This window comes from Littorina saxatilis, linkage group LG17, assembly GCF_037325665.1.
Source record: "Littorina saxatilis isolate snail1 linkage group LG17, US_GU_Lsax_2.0, whole genome shotgun sequence".
NCBI lineage: Eukaryota > Metazoa > Mollusca > Gastropoda > Littorinimorpha > Littorinidae > Littorina > Littorina saxatilis.
Genome location: NC_090261.1, coordinates 70544875 through 70569090, shown reverse-complemented (window position 1 = coordinate 70569090; position 24216 = coordinate 70544875). Strand labels below are relative to the sequence as shown.

General features: G+C 43.8%; 1 protein-coding gene across 1 annotated transcript in view; it reads left to right on the top strand.

Moving 5' to 3' along the window:
- The window catches only part of LOC138952393 (neuroendocrine convertase 2-like), a 153946-nt gene that overhangs the window by 60220 nt on the left and 69510 nt on the right, over window positions 1–24216 (top strand). Inside the window, exon 4 of the mRNA XM_070324062.1 lies at window positions 13054–13162. Coding sequence (XP_070180163.1) covers window positions 13054–13162 — 109 coding nt within the window. The remainder of the gene's footprint in view (window positions 1–13053; window positions 13163–24216) is intronic.

Genomic DNA, 24216 nt, shown 5'->3' with positions numbered 1-24216 from the left:
AATAGAAACTGCGAAACGAGGGGCGGTGTGCACGAAAATATGCCCAATTCGGTGTGACACAAGCACTCGGTCTGATTGGTTGAAAAATCTCAAGCAAATCTCAATTGCAGTTAATCGGACGTAGCGTTTAATCCCCACCCAGCAAGGGACTTTCTCGTGCACACCACCCAAAGAAGGCGTACAGGCCTTCACATAATCCACTCCAACCAGTTCGACAGTCACAGTGACATGATCCGATAGAAACGCATTGACTTGTCACACGACTGAGTGGATTGGGATTCCATCCACCTGACAGGTGTGACAGTGGCTTTAACTGATCTGACACATTCAGAAAAGGACGCTGACGGTATCCTGCTGAGAAATAATTAGCTGGGCAGTTGCAGAAACGACTCGTAATAATGCATTAGTTGCCTTTGAAATACAAAAGAATTAACAGTGGGTTTATAGCGTGAAGCTATTGAAGTGTCAGAGAGAGAGAGAGAGAGAGAGAGAGAGAGAGAGAGAGAGAGAGAGAGAGAGAGAGAGAGAGAGAGAGAGAGAGAGAGAGAGAGAGAGAGAGAGAGAGAGAGAGAGAGAGAGAGAGAGAGAGAGAGAGAGAGAGAGAGAGAGAGAGAGAGAGAGAGAGAGAGAGAGAGAGAGAGAGAGAGAGAGAGAGAGAGAGAGAGAGAGAGAGAGAGAGAGAGAGAGAGAGAGAGAGAGAGAGAGAGAGAGAGAGAGAGAGAGAGAGAGAGAGAGAGAGAGAGAGAGAGAGAGAGAGAGAGAGAGAGAGAGAGAGAGAGAGAGAGAGAGAGAGAGAGCAGAAAGTGTGACAACAAGGGGAATTGCGACGAAAGATGGAGATGGACATTAAGAGAGGGTTGCAGAATATATAGAAAAGGGGGGGGGGGGGGCACTCCTTTTTCTTTCCATCTTTTAAAAAAAATGTTTTTATATCTCTGTCTTTTGTCTGCCTTTCTGTTCTTCTTTTTTCTTTCTCTTTGTCTTTCTTTCTTGTTTTCTGTCTGCCTTTCTATCATTCTTTCTGGTGTTGCTTGTGTCGTTCAAAGTGACAATCACATGTGCGTGATTCATCCCAACACCGCCCATCCCAACCTGTCCAAGAAATAGCACTTTCTTCAAGCTGCAATGATGGAAGTTCTTAACCTTTGCAAAGACAGGTTCCATCCCGAGGGATTTACGTTCATTTCCACTCTGCATCCGCGTCCGCATTAACTGACCTCTCCAAGGACCAATGTCCGCGAACGCAAACCCTTGCATTTACGACATTGCGAAACGCCATTTCCCGATCGGTTATTTAGCGGTAGGGGTTTGCAAACTGTTCGCTATTATACCATTCATTTTGAAAACTCTCCCCGCACAGACATTTGACAGTTTTGTTTGCAATTAAAACACTTAAAACGTTGCTTGATTGGCCATAGGGTATTATTGGTTGAAAACAAAGTAGGTTCGGGTTCTCAGTCTAACTAATGATAATAATAATAATAATAATAATAATAATAATAATAATAATAATAATAATAATAATGGACATTTGCTATAGCGCATTATATATGCTCAATGCGCTTTACAATAACTAATGTTACCTATTTACAAAGACAATTTCTAACATGCCTCGATCGTCTATATGGCTAAATGCATTTTAAGTCGCGATGAAGACATTTCAAAACAATCTTTAACCGGCAATTGCGTAATATAGTTTCGCGCTCTGTTCGCCATTTGTAAGCATTCCTCGGATGGCCAATGGGCACACACACACACACTCACACACACGCACACCCCCCCCCCCACACACACACACACACAACGCGCGCAGGTGTTGGAAATGTCAGCTAAAGCGAGTAAATATCGCGTCAGATTGTACCACTCATTATCCTTATCTCGCATTACCTTGCACTCCAAACACACCTGGATCCCACCCACATGCAGTTTCCATTTTGTTATCCTTCCCACTCACTCGCTATCGCCGAGGACAAAAGTTCTGCCCAGAGTCCCATTGTCTCCGGGGGTCGAGCTGTCATTTGTAACTGACCACTTCGTATACGGGAGTGGTCACTGTAGGGAACAGGCCAAGCCTAGAGCGGAGAGCCATTGGTCAGATTCAATTGCCATTTTGGCTGGATTGGGTTTCGTTGTTTTGGATGCTATTTTGAGGTGGATGTGTGTGTTTCGGGGCTTACGAGAGAAACAGGGAAGGGAGAAAGAGAGAGAGAGAGAGAGAGAGAGAGAGAGAGAGAGAGAGAGAGAGAGAAAGAGAGATAGAGTAAAGAGAGAGAGAGAGAGTGAGTGAGTGAGAGAGAGAGAGTGAGAGAGAGAGTTAGAGAGAGAGAGAGAGATGGGGGTGCGAGAGAGACAGAGAGAGAGACAGAGAGAGAGACAGACAGGCAGACAGAGACAGAGACAGAGAAGGAGAGAAGGACAGACAGACAAATAGACAGACAGACAGACAGACAGACAGAGACAAGGTGAGTTGTGTACCTGAATACATATGGAAACAATCCCAAAAGCTCTTCAAAGAGGTTCTTCGCCCCAGCGATCGAATTATTGGCAACTAACCAACATATATTCGTACATGAGTGGTCAGTGCAGGAAGACGGCCACACGCGGACAGAAATGGGTCAGTTCCGATTGCCGTTACATTTCTGGCCAATGACCAAAGGTTTCTGTAGATGTCTGTGGGGTTATGCCCGATGCTGCTGTCCATTTTGGCTGTGGTTGTGGGCTTTGGATTTTGGGCTGATTGGGTGTGGTGAGGAAGGGACGGTAGGGGTAGTGATGGTGGTGGTTGTACTGAATATTGGTGTGTGGATAGGGGGAGAGAGAGAGGAGGAGGGGCAGAGAGAGAGAGAGAGAGAGAGAGAGAGAGATTGATTGATTGATTGATTGATTAAACTTTATTACAGAAGGATGGAGATTTTAGGCGTTGCCTAGTCTTACAGAGAGAGAGAGAGAGAGAGAGAGAGAGAGAGAGAGGAGAGAGAGAGAGAGAGAGAGAGAGAGAGAGAGAGAGAGAGAGAGAGAGAGAGAGAGAGAGAGAGAGAGAGAGAGAGAGAGAGAGAGAGAGAGAGAATATATGTTGGCTTGTGCGTAGGAAACAAAACTGATAAAAGACGAAGAAGGAGAAGCAAACCAGATGCAAACTGGGTTATAGAAGTTAAGATAACGAAATACATCTTACACTTTATGTTTCTTTCTTAGCTTGACGTCAACACCTCTGAATTCTACAAATTTTCAAACCTTAATTATTCAAACGTAAGCATAGGAACTATGATGACTGCGCGCGAGAGCGATACATAAAAAGACCAACAAATACTGTACTCGCCAGGGGCGGATCACATATTTTTTAAGGGGGGGTTTCCAAATTTCTTTTTGGGACAATTCGACGACGCTAAGCGTTTAGTTGAGGGCGCGAAAATGGAGCAATCTGGTGCAATCTGAGCCAAGAAACTTCCCTTAATACACCTTTAAAAAAGTAAATTTAAGAAGTCAAATTTGGATCAAAACAAGGAAAATTGACAGATCTGGTGCAACCCGAGCCAGAAAATTACCCAAATACCTTCCAAAACCGTTAGAAGACAAAGGTCGACTACTAGGGGGTCCTGGGGCATGCCCCGCCCGGAAAAATTTTACTAAAAATATCGGAACATGGAGCAATCTGGTGCAATCTGAGCCATCAGTTTTTCTTTACTTTTTAATGATTTTTTACAGATAATGTTTGTTCTCTTTTTTTTTTAGGCTGGGGGGGGGGGGGGGGGGTCGGAAACCTCGGAAACCCCGCCTGAATCCGCCCCTGCTTGCGTAAGAACAAAGTAGTCAAAACAAATAACAGCGTATCGAGTCATATACAAATCAAAAACCGAGAAGAAGACAGACTATAGAACAGAAAGAATAACTACAGATGTAACGATTCACGACGGATAGAGGACCAAGCTGTATAAACTAAAACGTTCCTTGTGTTATTTTGACTACAGTATTGCGATACGATTCTCTGGACATGGGTGGCCGAGTGGTAACGCACTTGCGCTCGGAAGCGAGAGGTTGCGAGTTCGACCCTGGGTCAGGGCGTTAGCAATTTTCTCCTCCCTTTCCTAACCTAGGTGGTGGGTTCAAGTGCTAGTCTTTCGGATGAGACGAAAAACCGAGGTCCCTTCGTGTACACTACATTGGGGTGTGCACGTTAAAGATCCCACGATTGACAAAAGGGTCTTTCCTGGCAAAATTGTATAGGCATAGATAAAAATTTTCACCAAAATACCCGTGTGACTTGGAATGATAGGCCGTGAAAAGTAGGATATGCGCCGAAATGGCTGCGATCTGCTGGCCGATGTGAATGCGTGATGTATTGTGTAAAAAAATTCCATCTCACACGGCATAAATAAATCCCTGCGCCTTGAATATGTGCGCGATATAAATTGCATAAAAATTTAAAAAATTAAATATAATAAAATAAATCCCTGCGCTTAGAACTGTATCCACGGAATACGCGCGATATAAGCCTCATATTGATTGATTGATTGACTAAAGGCTCTTAGGCCATACAGTCTTCATTGCATTATAGAAATGATCTTTGTATTACTTTCACAAGAAAAAATGAGCAGCCGATGTGGCTAGAGAGAGAGAGAGAGAGAGAGAGAGAGAGAGAGAGAGAGAGAGAGAGAGAGAGAGAGAGAGAGAGAGAGAGAGAGAGAGAGAGAGAGAGAGAGAGAGAGAGAGAGAGAGTGTGGCTAGAGAGAGAGAGAGAGAGAGAGAGGGAGAGAGAGAGAGAGAGAGAGAGAGAGAGAGAGAGAGAGAGAGAGAGAGAGAGAGAGAGAGTGTGTGTTACGAAGGGTTTTTTCTGGAAGTGTCTGTGTGTAAATAACTATTCTATCAGAAATGCATGTCCTAACTCTGTTTACTAAGTCAGTCCATTTCACACACACACACAGCACTCAATCTAGGCACAAAGACTTTAACAAGTTATTGCCCTTTGCCCTCGTACCTATATTTAAATCATTCACACAAAATACATGTATGGCAATTCACACACAATCAACAATCGCTTAAATTCACTGAAATATAATAATAAGTTGAGTAGTTACGTGGAGGAATATCTGTCCCTCGATGACGTCGTTTCAATATTTATATTTGTGGATTCTTATCTCACTCGTTACTCACAGTTCACTTGTTACTCACAGTTCACTTGTTACTCACAGTTCACTTGTTACTCACAGTTCACTTGTTACTCACAGTTCAGCGGGTTCATTTACTTGATCCATATCACACCAATGAAAAATTACGACCATGGTGATATGGGGTGGGATTCCACCGGATCCAAGAATTCCTGCGCTGCGTTACAACCTTGTGCCGTTGCATCCGACGACCTTCTATGCAGTGGCGACAAGGAGGGGATGTTCATCTTCTTCCTTCTTTCCCACAGTGGAGTACACCCTCGCTCCCAACGGGGTGCTGTGTAAAAAGTTTATACTATCATAAGTCTCAACCACTCAGTTCTTAGTCAAACTTCTCCACAAAATATTAATTCCACTCTTACTCAATAATATCACATTCATCCGTCAACTAGCCTATGCTATTACAATATCATTTCAGCTCATTTACCAAATACTCCATTACAAAGGAAAATACAAACATTCCTTTCCAAAATGGCTGACAACAGCTCACACATCTTCTAATCCAATTCACAACATTATTCTCAAAATCATTTCACAAGTCAAGATTACTGAACAAACACAATTCAATAAATACCTGTGTTTTCACAGCAATGAATCCAACATGATTCATCCAGGCATGAGTCACATACCGTCGACCTCAATGCTATTTGAGAACCCGATCATAAATGTGGAGACCTCGGCAGACACACCCGTCTCCAGTGATAGTTTATGATGTTCTGCTCGATACAACAAACATGGCTACTTTCAGTTTCTCCAATTTAGTAATCTCCTCTCCCATTGGTCAATCCTAACATGCCATACTATGCTGATTGAAACCTCTTCTTCCATTGGTCAATTCTATCAGGCCATACTATGCGGATTGAAAGTATGGTAAGCTAATCTGCACACATTTAATACAATTGCTAAGAAAATGTTAAACATTAATTTAGACTAAACTCCATTTGTCACATTACCCCCTCCTTCCAGAAAAAATGACCGACCGAGGTTATTTTTCTCTAGGACAACAGCTGACCGAGGGTAATCACAACACTGCACGACAATATCTATATTGCATTACGCTATGGAACAGACTGGTTCCGATCTGCACGTGAAAGCAAGTCAGCAAAGACATTCTGAGTTCCTGGAATCAGCTCCATACTGAACCTGTACTCCTGCAAGGAAAGAGACCAGCGCAAGACTCTCGCGTTTTTGAACCGACAAGTCTGGATGTATGTGAGCGGCTTATGGTCAGTCTGTAGGACAAAATCAACTCCCCACAAAAACTTTGAGAACTTCGACACTGCCCACACGATCGCAAGACACTCTCTTTCAATCGTTGTACCTCGTCTCACGAGGCAACAACTTCTTGCTAGCAAAAGCAACTGGATGTAGTGTGTCCTCCACGTCCTGCAACAAAGCCGCACCCAAACCAACTGAACTGGCATCTGTCCGCAGCACGAAAGGATGATCCAATCTTGGCAACTGCAAAACAGGATACTCAGAGAAAACCTGTTTGATCTTTGCCAACGCATCTTCACAGGTAGGCGTCCACTGAATGGTTCTACCACTGGAGTCTTTGACCAAATCAGAAATCGGCGATGTCAGGGTAGCAAATCCTGGCACATACCTGCGACAGAAGCTCAACAGACCCAACAAAGACCGGACCTGCTTTTTGGTGGTAGGGGTAGGGATTGCAAGGATCTTCTTGATCTTCTCCTCCTGTGGACGAAGCATACCTTCACCAACAACATGCCCCAAGAACTCAAGACTACGACAACCTGTCGAAATCTTTGAAGGTTTGGCGGTGAGGTTGAACTGACACAGTTTCTGGAGAACTCCGCGCACATGCTCCAAGTGGGCAGAAAAAGAACGACTGTGCACCAGAATGTCGTCAAAGAAGTTCATGCTGGAAACTTCTTAAAGCCTCAACATACACATCATGCGAGCAAAGACTGCTGGAGCTGACACAAGACCAAAAGGCATTCTGATCCACTGGTATAATCCCATATGAGTAGCAAACGCTGTTTTATGCCTGTCAACGGGGTTTACTACAATCTGCCAGTACCCCTTTGTGAGATCAATGCGAGTGAAATAGGAACACTGAGCAAGCCTTGTAAAGAGTTCGTCAACATCTTGGATGGGTTCTGCATCAAAAACAGTCACTTTGTTCAGAGCTCTGTAATCAATGCAAAAACGACAAGCACCATCCTTCTTTCTGACTAAAACTACTGGAGCAGAATATGCAGATTTGGACTTTTCGGTGACGCCTAAGTCGAGCATAGTCTGCAATTCTCTTTCAACCACTTCTTTTGAGGAGAACGGCAAATCATAAGCACGTCGTCGCACTGGCACATCAGTGGTCAGATTGACGTCAAGAAAGAGATCTCCACTGAATGAACCTGGTAATGTAGTCAAAACCTGAGCAAACTCTGAAAACACCTCATGGAGACTCGACTTCTCCATCTCTGAAAGTCTCTCGTCAAAATCAATGGACGATATATCCTCATCCTTCATGGAGGAAGACATGGGAGTGGAAAAGGTGGGTAATGAAGCGAAGTCACCTTCATCCTGAACAACAGCAATGGTATCTGCCACTACTAACGGAGGTTTCTCTGGACCATAGACTGGCAAACCTGTCCTCTTCGCATTTCCAGGGACATTCTCACTGACGTCTAAAACACAACCTTTCAGACTGATATGTGACCCTCCACCACGAAATGAGTCGCATGTCACCTCACGCGGTTCTGCGCTAGGCATAATATAAGTCCGGGAGGTGTCTATAGTAACAGTGTGAGGGTCACCTTAGTCACAGGTTTATAACTCAAAAAGTGTTCACTCTTTTCTAAAACGGTTTTCACCACTGGATAGAGAATAAAAAACTCTTTAAGAAAATGTAAAAATATGAAAATCATGAAAAGGTGACATGCGACTCATTCCGTGGTGGAGGGTCACATATCATCAGCCTGTAACTGAATGAGTTCATCACGTGTAACTGCCAAGTCCTCAGATACCTGAACCAAAGGCTTATGAGGAAGGTCTCTTCTCTTGGCCTGCTCACGAGTAGTAACAGCTGCAACAGCTTCATCAGCAGGAGAACACTCTGCAGCCTTTTCTGAAATTCCTGGAATGTTGCCTATGATAAGATCAGCCACAGGGTCATCCAGGACACAGCAAACCAACTCTCCTGAAAAATAAGGCGATTGAACCACAACTTTCGCCTGGGGATACGTATGAATTTCCCCACCAAACGTTTTACAGGTGACAGTACCGCTGACAAACTGGTCCTTAGCCACCAAACGACCGCGAACACCACAAATCGTAGCACCTGTGTCCCGAAGAACCGAACATGCAATGTCGTTGACACAACCATGATCCAAATGCAGACTTCCCACAACCTGTGTCACTGAACAAACGACCTCTGGAACAGCTGCATTCGCTGACCCGTTCTGCTTTTTCTCAATACCCGATCTCATCAGATAAAACGGACACGTTCTCTTGTTATGCCCCCCAAGACCACAAATTGGGCAAGGATTCTGACTGTTCCGCAATGGACACTGTCGTGCCCAATGTCCTTTCCCTTCACACAACAGACAAGTGTCAAAATTCTGTCGGAATGAACCACCTCTTTGAGCACCTGCACGACTGCGTCTACTCCCATGTGGACTATATGAATCACCTGGTGGATATGTCTGAGAATCTGAAGTCCCCCTTCCATAGCTCCAGTGATTCCTGCTACCACTACGTCCACCAAAACCGGAACCGAACCGACGAAACTGCTTGCCACCTCTGTGAATATCACCCTGTGAAAAAGCAGCGGCAGCAATCTCTTCTTGGACACAAGAACTGACAGAGAAAATGGTAGAACCTGACTTCCGTGATAGGTTTTTCCCTGGTCTAGCTAAACGATAACATTCTGCAGCTTTGACCATCTCATCAAGTTTGACCAGACCTCTCTCACGAATGAATGTCGCTAAATCCGCTGACACACTTTCCAGAAATTGTTTATCTAAAATCAGGTTTGTCAAACCTTCAATATCATTTTGAATTCCTGACAGCGCAACCCAGCGGTCAAACAACCTTTGAAGTTCTATCCCGAAAGTTTGGAAAGGTTCTTTTTCGCTTGGTCTAATATCCCTGAGTTTCTTTCTGAAGGTTTCCGAAGTACACTGAAACTTCTTCAGTAAGTTTTCTTTTAGACACTCGTATGTCATTTCACCTGAAGCTGCAAGGCTATGGTAAAGATTCAACGCATTTCCCTCTAAAAGTGCAGATAAATACGTAATCCATTTTGATTTCTCCCAGCCCAGGGTTGTTGCACGTGCCAATCTGTACAAGTACGAATCGATGTCATCATGTTGTTCCCTAAAAGTAGGAAGCCTGGGATAGACTGGGCGAGCACCAACACTAGAGTTCGAATCCCGACTATTTTGCGGTGTACGCATCCCAGCATTAATTTCTGCCTGCCTAATCTCAAGTTCTTTTTGTCTAAACAGGTGTTCTAATTCAGTCTCTTTTTGTTTTTGTTCCATTTCTTTTTCTCTTTGTCTGTCTTCCCTTTCCAATTTTTTTCCCTCTCCAAACGGTCAAAACATTCTTTTACGTATTTTTCCCGTCGTTCCTCACCAAGACCCAGAGTTTTTGCTTGTTTAAGAAACTTGTCAAATAACTCATCATAATCATCTTCCTTCTCCATAGTGCAAGTTGTGAAACTATCAAAGTTACACCAAAAATGTCAAAGTTAGGAGAAAGAATTGAAAAAGTTTCCCAAAACAATAGTGCAAGTCCAAAACTCTACTTGCAAACTGTCAGATACAACACAAAATCTGGCACAAAATAGGCTTAGTCGATAAAAAAAAAAACTGTATCAAAACACGCTTTGACGTAAGTCTTCCGTACAAATCTAGAAATTCTGATCAAAGTCAGATACAAATAAAGTTGAATAAAGTCAAATAAATGAAGTTTGTTTCAAGACGTTTCGCTGTTTCTAGACCTCGCTGTTTCCAGACCTTACGATCAATAGTTCCTAATGCAATTATAGGGCGGCTTTGCGTATATCATACTGGCCTCCAGTAAACAGATAACCGTCATTTTGTTTCTGTATTGTAGGTGTCTCCAGTATTTTGTATAAACTGGATCGTGGAATACACTATGGAAATCGGAAATATTTGTGCTTTTGAAGTTAGGTGAAAGTGTGTGTGTGTGTGTGTGTGTGTGTGTGTGTGTGTGTGTGTGTGTGTGTGAATGTGTGTGTTTGGGTGGGTGTGTGTGTGATATGCTTCCCTAACACAAATGACATTGTTGGTGGTCAGGCGTATTTAAAATATCTTACAAAACTCATGAATATTTGGTAGATGCAAAGTTGTGCCCGTCTAGTTACGTGTCATACATTCTGCCAGCATTGTTTTTGGGTGATCATTTTATTAATCTTAAATTTAAACTTCTTTCTTTTAGGTTGCTTTACCTCTTCAAAGTGCAGATTAACTAGAAAGATAAGACGAACGTTCTGCTTATAAAAACAAAACAAAACACGAAAGCAATGTTTTCCAATAACGGAGGCAGAAAAAGAGGGGGGGGAGGGAGAGAGAGAGAGAGAGACAGACAGGGAGACAGAGAGAGAGACAGAGAGAGACAGAGAGAGAGAGACAGACAGAGAGAGAGAGACAGAGAGAGACAGACAGAGAGAGAGACAGAGAGACAGACAGAGAGAGAGAGACAGAGAGCGTGAGAGAGAGAGACAGAGAGACAGACAGACAGAGAGAGAGAGAGAGAGAGAGAGAGAGAGAGAGAGAGAGAGAGAGAGAGAGAGAGCGTAAGAGAGAGAAAGAGAGAGAGAGAGAGAGAGCGAGCGTGAGAGAGAGAGAGCGAGCATGAGAGAGAGAGAGCGAGCGTGAGAGATAGAGAGAGAAAGAGAGAGAGCGAGAGAAAGAGAGAGAGAGAGAGAGAGAGAGCGTGAGAGAGAGAGAGAGAAAGAGAGAGAGAGAGAGAGACGGGAGAAAGGGAGGGAGAAAGGGTTGGAGAGGGCGAGAGGCAGACAGACACAGAGAGAAAGACACACACACACAAACGCAGACGGAGAGACATACCGAGGGGAGACAGAGAAGAGAGAGAGAGGGGAAATAGAGAGAAGGGAGGGGGAGAGAGAGAGGGGGAATAGAGAGAAGGGAGGGGGAGAGGGGGATACCGGGAGAAAACGACAAAGAGACAGTCGGAATGACAGAGTAAGTGCTAAAAATGTCTTGTCTCTGACATGCACAATCTTCATCGTGAGAAATGACTTTGCCTTGTTTGTCCTGCAAGTAAAGCGCTCGGAATTAGACGTTCATTTTTTCCTGGAATAGTACATCTGTACCGTGATTAAATCCGATCGCGTCATTGACGACCTCCAGACGTTCTTCGTTCATAATAGATGATTTCATCCCAACATTATTCAAAAACTGCTTCAAAATGGTGCCAGCGAAGGAGACAGTGAAACCGGTATTCCATTTGTGAAATTGAATATACCACCTGGGACCCTGCCTCGAAATAGAATACCACTTCGGGCGATAACTCATTCCTGACTAAATCCTGACCCCAACATCTACCAATGTCTGGAAAACCAGGAATCGAAAAAAAACGCGAAAGAGGATTACCGAGAAAAAATCTTTTGAAGTCAACGATCAAACGGAATATTCCACTGTTGGTTGTCTCGGTGATCCTATACCGCGACGAAACTTGTCCCAGAATGATTTATAACGAATGATTGCAATCGGTTTGCTGCGGAAAAGGTCAAAGCTAGCTCTGCAGAATTTCACTGGGCGTTACGCCATTTTCTCTTTTGGGAACGGTGTTTCGTTTAAACAGAATTTCAATTTTTTTTTCGATTTTGTTTTTATACATGTGGGCCCGGACTGTGTGTCTGAGTGAATGTGGCCTTAGCTTTTTGTGATTGTGTTTCTGCCAGACAACACTATCGGTCTACGTGATTTTGTATGAAAGCAGGAAAGTTTGAGCTGTTCTTGGACAATATAATTGTGGCGGTATTCTGGTGCGGAATTGTATTTGTACCGGATGGTTGTTAATGTTTGCAATTGATTGAAAAACGAGTTGAAACAAATATAGCGCATAAAAGACAAAGCTCATTGCTTTTTATAGCAATCAGATAATTGATTTTATGACTGTTGCGGACAAACAAACAATAAACAAACAAACATAGGACAAATGTGATTATTCATGGCGCTGATCAAAACACATTTTAACTCACAGCAATCCCGTCACTTTTTGTTTACAATGATAACCGACCTCAGTTAATAAATTACATTATACATTTGTTTTTCAGGCAAAATGCTCTAGGCTCCTCTACGAATAGTTCAGTTAGTGATTTGATTGATTGATTTATTATTTGTTTATTTATTTTGAGCAAGTAACGTTACGACTTTAATTGAAGAGTCTTTGGTTCCTTACTAGCAAATGGTACGCTGACATTTTGCAATTCCAAAATTGTCTCGATTTCTTTGTCTTGTTTCTTCTTTTCTTTCTGTCACACCATTCGTCTGTCTCTCTCGTGTGTGTGTGTGTGTGTGTGTGTGTGTGTGTGTGTGTGTGTGTGTGTGTGTGTGTGTGTGTGTGTGTCTCTCTCCTGTGTGTGTGTGTGTGTGTGTGTGTGTGTGTGTCTCGTGTGTGTGTGTATGTGTGTGTGTGTGTGTGTGTGTGTGTGTGTGTGTGTGTGTGTGTGTGTGTGTGTGTGTGTCATTCTATGATATCTCATCATCTTTACCTAACCCCCAACACCCGCTCCCCCCCTCCCCCCTTCCGACCCTCCAGCGCGCACCCCCAACGCCAGTGCCCACAAATACTCTGACGCTTTTGCTGTACATGGTTTATAATTGCCCATTTATCAGCGGGTTTAACAATGCCTTCATGTATATTTCAGCGCAACACCGGACAGTCCAAGGGTGTCCCCGGCCTGGATCTCAACGTGGTGGAAGCCTGGAACATGGGGTATACTGGCAAAGGTGTCACAACAGCCATTATGGATGACGGTAAGTTAGCTCATGCATACATCTGTCTCGCTTGATCAAGCCGAACATCCGTCTCCAGGAAACCAAACCTTGTTATTGTAGAAGGCCACAGAGCTAACGTTTCCAGCACGACAAACTAGCGCTACATCTGCCGCGCGCCCATGTTGGCCTTTTAAGCGTGTACTTTCTCAGGTGCCATTTTTGGAAAGTGTTCTGGTGAATTCGACCTTAACAAGTTCCGTGCCATACAGGGCTAAAACACTTCGCATGACATAAACAAACCATTCTGTTAGAGAATAACATCGTCTGAAAAGACTACCAAACACAGCATTTACATTTGAAAAATAGAACGCTCAAACACTAATTCTAAGACCTTCCTCGTGTGTGTTGTCATCTATTCAACATTCAAATACGAACTCTGTTGTTTTCGGCTCAATTTCAAATCCCATCTCTAGGAACACACGGTGGCGAAATGTAGGGCACAAATTATGACTGGCGCAAAAAGGCGTCACAATGAGAATTACAGTCTGGAATGCCCACTCAAAACACAGTTTTCAATTTGAGTAATTGAGCGGTGAACATTTTATTTTGAACGTACGTATGTACATGTATTCCTGGTGTGTGGTCACACAATTACAACCCCCGACCTGAAATGTATCCTTAGGGCGATGTGAGACATTTGTTTTTGTGCTAGTTGATATCACTTTAAGGTAGCCCTGGCGTGTAGTGACATAATTACTATCTTTAATGAAACACGTCTGGTTAATTACAATCACCACATAACTGTCTAGGCTATTCATATTTGAAATGCAGACAGGGGTAAGGATTCTGCTGTTATATGTGAAAAACTGGACAGATCTGTGGTGGAATTTGCCAGCATAGATTCACAAGGACACATGCAAAATAAAATACAACCTGCTTTCTGTGAAGAGTATGGTTTCTTGGGCGGTTTTATAGCAATCTGAAAAAAAATAATTCAGCAAAGAATCTCTCCGTTCAAAAGAAAATCAGCCCTGCTGTTCATTTTTGGTATGCTTCAAAGTGGAAGGATGCTTCTGTCCCATGTACATTTTGGTAGATCTATGGTGGTTCACATGATCGTTTTCACAAAAAAACAAGGTATCTTTAACAAAAATTATCCCAGTGGGTTTTCCCCAAAGAGAAGAAGTTACGACGCTAACCTTTACTGCAAATGGAAGGATCAAAAGAGTAAAGACCTCTTGGCATTACTCCGCTAATGCCGCCAGAAAGCCCTAGCGTCTGCACAGTCAATGGCGAACAGAAGGATTGTCAATTCTTTTGTCCTAGCGATGTCTTTCAACTTGCCTTTCACAACATCGAGCGCACGTCGTCATTACATCAGCAGGCCCTTCTTCGTGCATTGCTCGCGGAATGAAAGTTTATAAGCCTCTCAACAAAGCCTACGATTCCTGATTCTTCAATTCCCCTGTTGAAATAAGCTCCTCAATTATATCTCCAGCTTCTCTCTCTCTCTCTCTCTCTCTCTCTCTCTCTCTGTGTGTCCCTCTCTCTCTCTCTCTCTCTCTCTCTCTCTCTCTCTCTCTCTCTGTGTGTCCCTCTCTCTGTGTCCCTTACCGGATGAATACAAATGCCGTCTTCCTTAATTCCGGGTTGACATTTTATAAAGGAGAATCTCGGGAAGGCTGTCTCGGCAGACATGCGCAGTAATGGAGACAGATAGAAATCTCGGTAGTCTCAGTCAGCCTTAGTAGTCTGGGGAACCGTGCGCCTCCGAGATCTTTATTGTAAACTTAACCTGTCCATAAGGCCCATTTGTCTTGTATAGGATAACTGGCTATGGACTGTAGTCTGCATAGTACTCCAGGGCGGAGGAGGCCAGTTTTCTTGCGGAGTGATAGGGCAGAGCAGAACAATACGGAGTGATAGGGCAGAGCAGAACAATACGGAGTGATAGGGCAGAGCAGAACAATACGGAGTGATAGGGCAGAGCAGAACAATACGGAGTGATAGGGCAGAGCAGAACAATACGGAGTGATAGGGCAGAGCAGAACAATACGGAGTGATAGGGCAGAGCAGAACAATACGGAGTGATAGGGCAGAGCAGAACAATGCGGAGTGATAGGGCAGAGCAGAACAATGCGGAGTGATAGGGCAGAGCAGAACAATACGGAGTGATAGGGCAGAGCAGAACAATACGGAGTGATAGGGCAGAGCAGAACAATACGGAGTGATAGGGCAGAGCAGAACAATACGGAGTGATAGGGCAGAGCAGAACAATACGGAGTGATAGGGCAGAGCAGAACAATACGGAGTGATAGGGCAGAGCAGAACAATGCGGAGTGATAGGGCAGAGCAGAACAATGCGGAGTGATAGGGCAGAGCAGAACAATGCGGAGTGATAGGGCAGAGCAGAACAATGCGGAGTGATAGGGCAGAGCAGAACAATACGGAGTGATAGGGCAGAGCAGAACAATGCGGAGTGATAGGGCAGAGCAGAACAATGCGGAGTGATAGGGCAGAGCAGAACAATACGGAGTGATAGGGCAGAGCAGAACAATGCGGAGTGATAGGGCAGAGCAGAACAATACGGAGTGATAGGGCAGAGCAGAACAATGCGGAGTGATAGGGCAGAGCAGAACAATGCGGAGTGATAGGGCAGAGCAGAACAATGCGGAGTGATAGGGCAGAGCAGAACAATACGGAGTGATAGGGCAGAGCAGAACAATGCGGAGTGATAGGGCAGAGCAGAACAATGCGGAGTGATAGGGCAGAGCAGAACAATGCGGAGTGATAGGGCAGAGCAGAACAATGCGGAGTGATAGGGCAGAGCAGAACAATGCGGAGTGATAGGGCAGAGCAGAACAATGCGGAGTGATAGGGCAGAGCAGAACAATACGGAGTGATAGGGCAGAGCAGAACAATACGGAGTGATAGGGCAGAGCAAAACAATACGGAGTGATAGGGCAGAGCAGAACAATGCGGAGTGATAGGGCAGAGCAGAACAATGCGGAGTGATAGGGCAGAGCAGAACAATGCGGAGTGATAGGGCAGAGCAGAACAATACGGAGTGATAGGGCAGAGCAGAACAATACGGAGTGATAGGGCAGAGCAGAACAATACGGAGTGATAGGGCAGAGCAGAACAATACGGAGTGATAGGGCAGAGCAGAACAATACGGAGTGATAGGGCAGAGCAGAACAATACGGAGTGATAGGGCAGAGCAGAACAATGCGGAGTGATAGGGCAGAGCAGAACAATGCGGAGTGATAGGGCAGAGCAGAACAATACGGAGTGATAGGGCAGAGCAGAACAATACGGAGTGATAGGGCAGAGCAGAACAATACGGAGTGATAGGGCAGAGCAGAACAATACGGAGTGATAGGGCAGAGCAGAACAATACGGAGTGATAGGGCAGAGCAGAACAATACGGAGTGATAGGGCAGAGCAGAACAATGCGGAGTGATAGGGCAGAGCAGAACAATACGGAGTGATAGGGCAGAGCAGAACAATACGGAGTGATAGGGCAGAGCAGAACAATGCGGAGTGATAGGGCAGAGCAGAACAATACGGAGTGATAGGGCAGAGCAGAACAATACGGAGTGATAGGGCAGAGCAGAACAATACGGAGTGATAGGGCAGAGCAGAACAATACGGAGTGATAGGGCAGAGCAGAACAATGCGAAGTGATAGGGCAGAGCAGAACAATGCGGAGTGATAGGGCAGAGCAGAACAATGCGGAGTGATAGGGCAGAGCAGAACAATGCGGAGTGATAGGGCAGAGCAGAACAATGCGGAGTGATAGGGCAGAGCAGAACAATGCGGAGTGATAGGGCAGAGCAGAACAATGCGGAGTGATAGGGCAGAGCAGAACAATACGGAGTGATAGGGCAGAGCAGAACAATACGGAGTGATAGGGCAGAGCAGAACAATACGGAGTGATAGGGCAGAGCAGAACAATACGGAGTGATAGGGCAGAGCAGAACAATGCGGAGTGATAGGGCAGAGCAGAACAATGCGGAGTGATAGGGCAGAGCAGAACAATGCGGAGTGATAGGGCAGAGCAGAACAATACGGAGTGATAGGGCAGAGCAGAACAATACGGAGTGATAGGGCAGAGCAGAACAATACGGAGTGATAGGGCAGAGCAGAACAATGCGGAGTGATAGGGCAGAGCAGAACAATACGGAGTGATAGGGCAGAGCAGAACAATGCGGAGTGATAGGGCAGAGCAGAACAATGCGGAGTGATAGGGCAGAGCAGAACAATACGGAGTGATAGGGCAGAGCAGAACAATGCGGAGTGATAGGGCAGAGCAGAACAATGCGGAGTGATAGGGCAGAGCAGAACAATACGGAGTGATAGGGCAGAGCAGAACAATACGGAGTGATAGGGCAGAGCAGAACAATACGGAGTGATAGGGCAGAGCAGAACAATACGGAGTGATAGGGCAGAGCAGAACAATGCGGAGTGATAGGGCAGAACAGAACAATACGGAGTGATAGGGCAGAGCAGAACAATACGGAGTGATAGGGCAGAGCAGAACAATACGGAGTGATAGGGCAGAGCAGAACAATACGGAGCAATAGACACTGGAACCCCCCTTTTAAGACACTCATCCCCCCTCCCTCCCCCCCCCCCCCCCCCCCCATTTAAGACTCTGTTTTATTAGACTTTTTCTTCATAAACTCTGTAAATGTACCCCCATTGTAAGACTGCCTCCTTATTAAGATCTGATTTTTCCAGATTTGTGGAGGTCTTAAAAGGGGGGTTCCACTGTATTATAACGTAGAATGACTGTTTGCCTGTGTGGCCCCACCGGTGGTGGTGATGATGATGGTGATGGTGATGAATCAAAAAACAATAACGGATACATTATTGGAACGTTTAATTGAGAGCAGGACAACACATTCACAAGAACCTCGACCTAACAGCCTTGAACGTGTCCATAAGCAATCTGCTTGTTAACGTTCTTAATGTTGTTATTGTTTGAAACGTGTGTATGAGAAATTGAATAAAACACGCTTAAGTGGACAAACAAGAAACACGACAAAAACAAATACAGACATGTTGTGGCTTATCTTAGAATGTCCCCAACATGTCCGAACATTCCATCAAGATAATTGTTGTCACTTATTGTTTGTCTGTGCACTTAAGAGGACGTTGGGTCGATACATTTGTGACTGTGAAGTATTGTTTTGTCAATTAAAAAACGTTCCAACAACTTACCTTTCTAGTTTTTTTATTATGTCCCCAAGATGGTCGTAACAGTGACAAGACAATCAATGGCGATGGTGATGATAATGATGATGAATATAAGACAGTTACAAACTGTGTTGCCCCTAACAGTCTATCGAAATAGCTATTTGGTCGAGACAAACATTTACTGTGTCAATGATAACGAGTTCAAAATGGGGAAGTGTATGACAATTATTTTTAATGGCCAGGGAACTGAAATATAGGCTTAAAGGGTTTTCACGTCACAAAAATAAGGCAGTTTGTAACATTGTAAAGTTTATTTTCACCTAAATCTGTCATAATGGCTATGGCTATGTTTCTGTTCTCAGGCGTTTTCGGTGGTGAATCTTTATCCCCCCCCCCCTCCCCCCCCCCCCATACCCCCCAACCTCCCCCTCCCTTTCTTTTTGTATTATCCCCTGCTGACATTGCGTATGCTCCACCGAGATAACGAGCGATGAAAAACGTGAAATGTTACGAGGTAATCTATAAACGTTGGCAGGAATTACGTGAAATCTGGTTGACGATCACATTGTTTTGTCCTGTTTTTAGACAAGCGATGATAACGAGCGTCCCTATATCGCCATGATGTATTGTTTTTGTGACAAGTCTGAGCAATGCATTCCGGCAGGCGTTTTAAGCGCTTCGGCGGGGAGAAAGGGTCTTGAGCTGACTTGAAACGAGTGCATTGACAAGATTCAGACGCAGGACAAATATATGGGCAGACAAACTGCCTGGCGGACAGGCAGACATACCGACACAAGTGCGCGCGCGCACAATCACATGTATACATACAGACAGACCCCGACCGACATGCAAACACACGTGCACCTTATCGGTGTGCATGGTAAATGATGTTTGTCTTCTGATTTCACAATTGTGGCCCTTCTCCCTCACCTTCCCCTTTGCAATGAAAAAAACACAGTTTGAGCAAAAATAAATTCCCACTCAGACTCTCTCTCTCTCTCTCTCTCTCTCTCTCTCTGTCTCTCTGTCTCTTGTCTACGTCTCTGTCTCTGTCTCTGTCTCTCTCTCTCTGTGTCTCTCTCTCTCTCTCTCTCTCTCTCTCTCTCTCTCTCTCTTTCACTCTCTCTTTCACTCTCTCTCTCTCTTTCACCCTCTCTCTCTTTCATAAATAAATCCCTGCCCCTTGAATATGTGCGCGATATAAATTGCATAAAATAAAAATAAAAAAATAAAAAAATAAATCCCTGCGCTTAGAACTGTACCCACGGAATACGCGCGATATAAGCCTCATATTGATTGATTGATTGATTTCTCTCTCTCTCTCTCTCTCTCTCTCTCTCTCTCTCTCTCTCTCTCTCTCTCTCTCTCTCTCTCTCTCTCTTTCACTCTCTCTCTCTTTCACTCTCTCTTTCTCCCCGTCTCTCTCTCTCTCACTCTCTCTTTCACTCTTTCTCTCTCTCTCTTTCACTCTCTCTCTCTCTCTCTCTCTCTCTCTCTCTCTCTCTCTCTCTCTCTCTCTCTCTCTCTCTCTCTCTCTCTCTCTCTCTCTCTCTCTCTCTGTACAAATACGGCTTTGACCAAGTTTGGATTCAACAAGGCGTTGGAAATGAAAATGCGTTCATAACGGAATTCAAGAACAGACTAGTCACATTATACAAGCAAGAGTGGATAGAAACCGTACAAAGTAAAGAACGATTCCTTTTCTATAGCACTTTCAAGTCAGCCTTATCTATGTCTTCATACTTAAATGACCTGAAGCACGTCAAAGCAAGAAACTGCCTGATTAGGTTAAGACTTGGTGTCTCGCCACTCAAAGTGCATCGATTACGACACACTCGGTCGTCAACTGCTGAAGATTACTTGTGTCCATTCTGAGAAAACGATACCGAGGATGAAATTCACTTTGTTTTGAAATGTCCAAAATATGCTGGTATTCGTGAGTACTACATACCTGCAAAATATTACAACCGCCCATCAAGCTTTAAACTGGCGCTACTTCTAGCGACACCAAACAGATCAATATTACTTAGACTTGCAACCTTCATCATGAACGCGTTTAAAATACGCAGTGAGTGGGGACAGTGAATATGAGATATTGCACGATCTTGTTTTATGTGTATGCTATTTTTGCTGCTTTTTGTCGATTGCTTAAAGGCTTACTAACTTACTCCCGTGTTTACAAAGTATAGTTTGCCCACAATCGATGTCAAACGCACCATAAGACCATATAATGACGATATGTCGTCATGCGCGGACCATATACGTGCATTTCAGCTTGTTCTAGCCTCTGAAAAAGTGAGGATGTCAACAACGACACGGAGTTCTCTCCCTTGCGTCAACAGCGCATGTGTTGCCAAATCTATAAATAGGACGATCCAGATCAAAATGAAAATTAACATATCTCAACATTGAAGGGGTCCTAGACCACAATATTTTGCAGGGAACTTAATTTAGCATGTCTCCAGCTGTTGGTAAAGCAATTAGCGTGTATAGTCATCGAGTACATATGGCTTTAAAAAACAGTAATAAAGTTTTGTCTTTTTTGAAAACGTTAATGCGATGCTATGTATCAGAGATGCAACGATTATGCATCTAACTGCTTGCAGATTTGCGTGTGAAAGGGCATGTGAAGGGATAGATGGAGGGATGAATAGATGGATGACGGATGAATGGTTGGACAGTCAGACGGTTGATTAGATGGATGGAGGACAGAGGGACACGAGATGGATGGAAGGATGGATGGATGGATGGCTGGCTGGATGGATGGATGGATGGATGGATGGATGGACGGAAGGAGGACAGAGAGACATGAGTGAAGTGCGACAGAGACTGGATTTTGTGCTGATGCTTACTGTCCTTTTCCAAACGTTTTGCTGTTGTAAATGCCTGTTTCCACTGTCGTCATGTCGACTGTCATTACGATGATGATGGTTTTTTTTATTATGAATAATATTACAATGATTATTTTTCATGAAGCATGAATGTTGAAAATGTGTACACCCCGAATTGAAATGGGCCCAAGGCCCAATCAATAAACCATCCAGACTCCAGACTCCAGACTCTCTCTCTCTCTCTCTCTATCTATCTCTCTCTCTATGTGTCTCTCTGTGTCTGTCTCGGTCTGTCTGTCTATCTGTCCGTCTGTCTGTCTGTCTCGATCTTTGTCTCTGTCTGTCTGTCTGTCTCTCTGTCTGTCTGTCTGTCTGTCTGTCTCTCTCTCTCTCTCTCTCTCTCTCTCTCTGACTCTATCTCTCTCTTCCTTTCTCCCTCTGTCTCTCTCTCTGTGTCTCTCTGTATCTCTCTCTGTCTCAGTCTGTCTGTCTGTCTGTCTGTCTGTCTGTCTGTCTGTCTCTCTCTCTCTCTCTCTCTCTCTCTCTCTCTCTCTCTCTCTCTATCTCTGTGTCTCTCTCTAACTTAATTTTCAACGAACGCTTTCTCAATACCTCACGCTAAAATCGCATTCATCATGCTTAATTCCATTGCATTCCCCTTGAAAACACCTCTGTGCAGGGTCATATTTTCTTTTCTGCCAATCTTCGTTTGGCTTTTCTCTCCCCCCCCCCCCCCCCCTCTTCCCGCACCCTCTCCCGTTATTCTTGCGCAACCAACGCAAACATTCTTTCTGTATTTCTTTCGTTCTCTCTATCTCCATCTCTGTCTCTTTTTCTCTGTATATCGATCTCTTCCTGTCTCTCCCTCGCCCTCTTTCTCTATCTCTTAGTCGCTCTTCCTCTATCTTTGCCTATATCTCTGCCTTTGCCTCTCTCTCTCTCTCTATTTCTCTCGTTCTCTCTCTCTCTCTCTCTCTCTCTCTCTCTCTCTCTCTCTCTCTCTCTCTCTCTCTCTGTCTCTCTGTGTCTGTCTGTCTGTCTCTCTTTCTCTCTCTGTCTCTGTCTCTCTCTCTCTCTCTTTCTGTGTCCAATTCCAGTATTAGCGATCATATGCCTATTTTTTGTTCGGTCTCTATGCGCTTGCCTAAATCAGGACCAAAAGGCCACACGACCATAGAATACAGAAGTTTTAGACATTTTGATGAGTCTGCATTTTTTCGTGATCTTAGTGAAGCTCCATTTCAGAGCGTTTTTAATTTCAGTCTTGCAGATGATGCTTTTGATCAATTGTATAGCATTTTAAGCACAATTATAGATAAACACGTGCCCCTGCGTCAGCATAGAGTAAAACATGCCAGACTTCCGCCTTGGTTAACATCAGATATTATAGAGGCGATGGCTCTGAGAGATTATTTCAAGGAAAATAAGATGACAGACGAATATAAACAGCAGAGGAATGAGGTGTTAAACCGTGTGAGACAATCCAAAACTGGTTACTTTGATAAATTAATTTCCGATAAGAAAGATACTGCAACAATTTGGCGGGCAGTAAATGAAATCCTTGATAAATCTAGGAAAAGGTCAACTGCTAATCTAACAAAACTATCTGCGGAAGAATTTAATAATCATTTTATATCTTTAGCGGATAAATTGAAGGCTTCTGTGGCAGAAACAAATTCTCGGGATAGAGATGACTGTTTTGAAAAATTGGACGAATTCTGTCAGCGGAACAGAATAAACAATGAAGCGTTTATCATTCCTCCGATTGCAGTTCATGAGGTCGGAACATTTATTGAAAACCTGGAGAATAAAAAGTCCATGGGTCCTGATAAAATACCCGTGAAGTTATTGAAGCTTTCTCTACCGTATATTGTGGATTCGCTCACGTTTGTATATAACCTTAGTATTGAGCAGAACTTTTTTCCGTCTAAATTGAAAAGCGCCAAAGTCATACCCCTTCCCAAATGTAAAGATCTCTCAGACCCAAGTAATTTTAGACCCATTTCTTTACTGCCTGTTTTGTCAAAACCATTAGAAAGGCATGTGCACAAGCATCTTCTTGCTTACATGGAAGAACAAAATTTGTTCCATCAGTTTCAATCCGGTTTTCGGTCCAAGCATTCTTGCCACACAGCTCTTACGTCTCTCTGCGAAGCTTGGCTGTCAGCAATGAACAAGTCTGAAGTTACAGGAGCATTGTTTTTGGACTTTAAGAAAGCATTTGACTTAGTCGATCATTCCATATTGCTGAAAAAATTACACTATTATTTGAGAAACGATTCGGTCTGTGACTTCTTTAAATCGTATCTTGCTGACCGGACACAGTATGTCACTCTACAATGCCAGAATTCGTCTACTGCACTAGTAAGACATGGCGTCCCTCAAGGGTCTATATTAGGACCTATTCTCTTTTGTATTTACGTTAATGATTTGCCTTTACATGTATCGGATGATAAAGTCAAATGCGAGTTTTTTGCAGACGATTCGTCTATCCATACCAGTAACACCTCGTTGGAATCAGTAAATTCTTCCCTGAAGAACACTTTGGACGAAGTTGCGAAATGGTGCACATCAAATGCCATGATACTGCACCCAGAAAAAACTAAAAGCATTGTTATTACCACAAGACAAAAGCATCAGCTAAGTCCTCTTAAATTACAACTGACCTTAGGTACAACTCAAATACAGCAAGTTAAAGAACACCGCATACTTGGTGTAACTGTTGATGAAGAAATGAAATGGCAAACACACATAAGCAACCTCTGCAAAGTGTTATCAAGGAATTTGTATTTGCTGTCAAAACTCAAACATTATGCGAAGTCTGAAACATTAAAAATGTTCGTTCATGCTCATATAATGCCTCATATTAATTTTGCTTCGACATTGTGGGATGGCTGCAGCGATGTTCACTTATTAAAACTCAATTCTTTGTACCGTCGTGCTGCAAAACTTATCCTGTATGAATCGCACATGTCTACAGAAATGAAGTTAAACATCCTTAATTTCCTTCCCCTAAAAACCCACCTTGCATACAATAAGGCTGTCTTTATGTATAAAGTA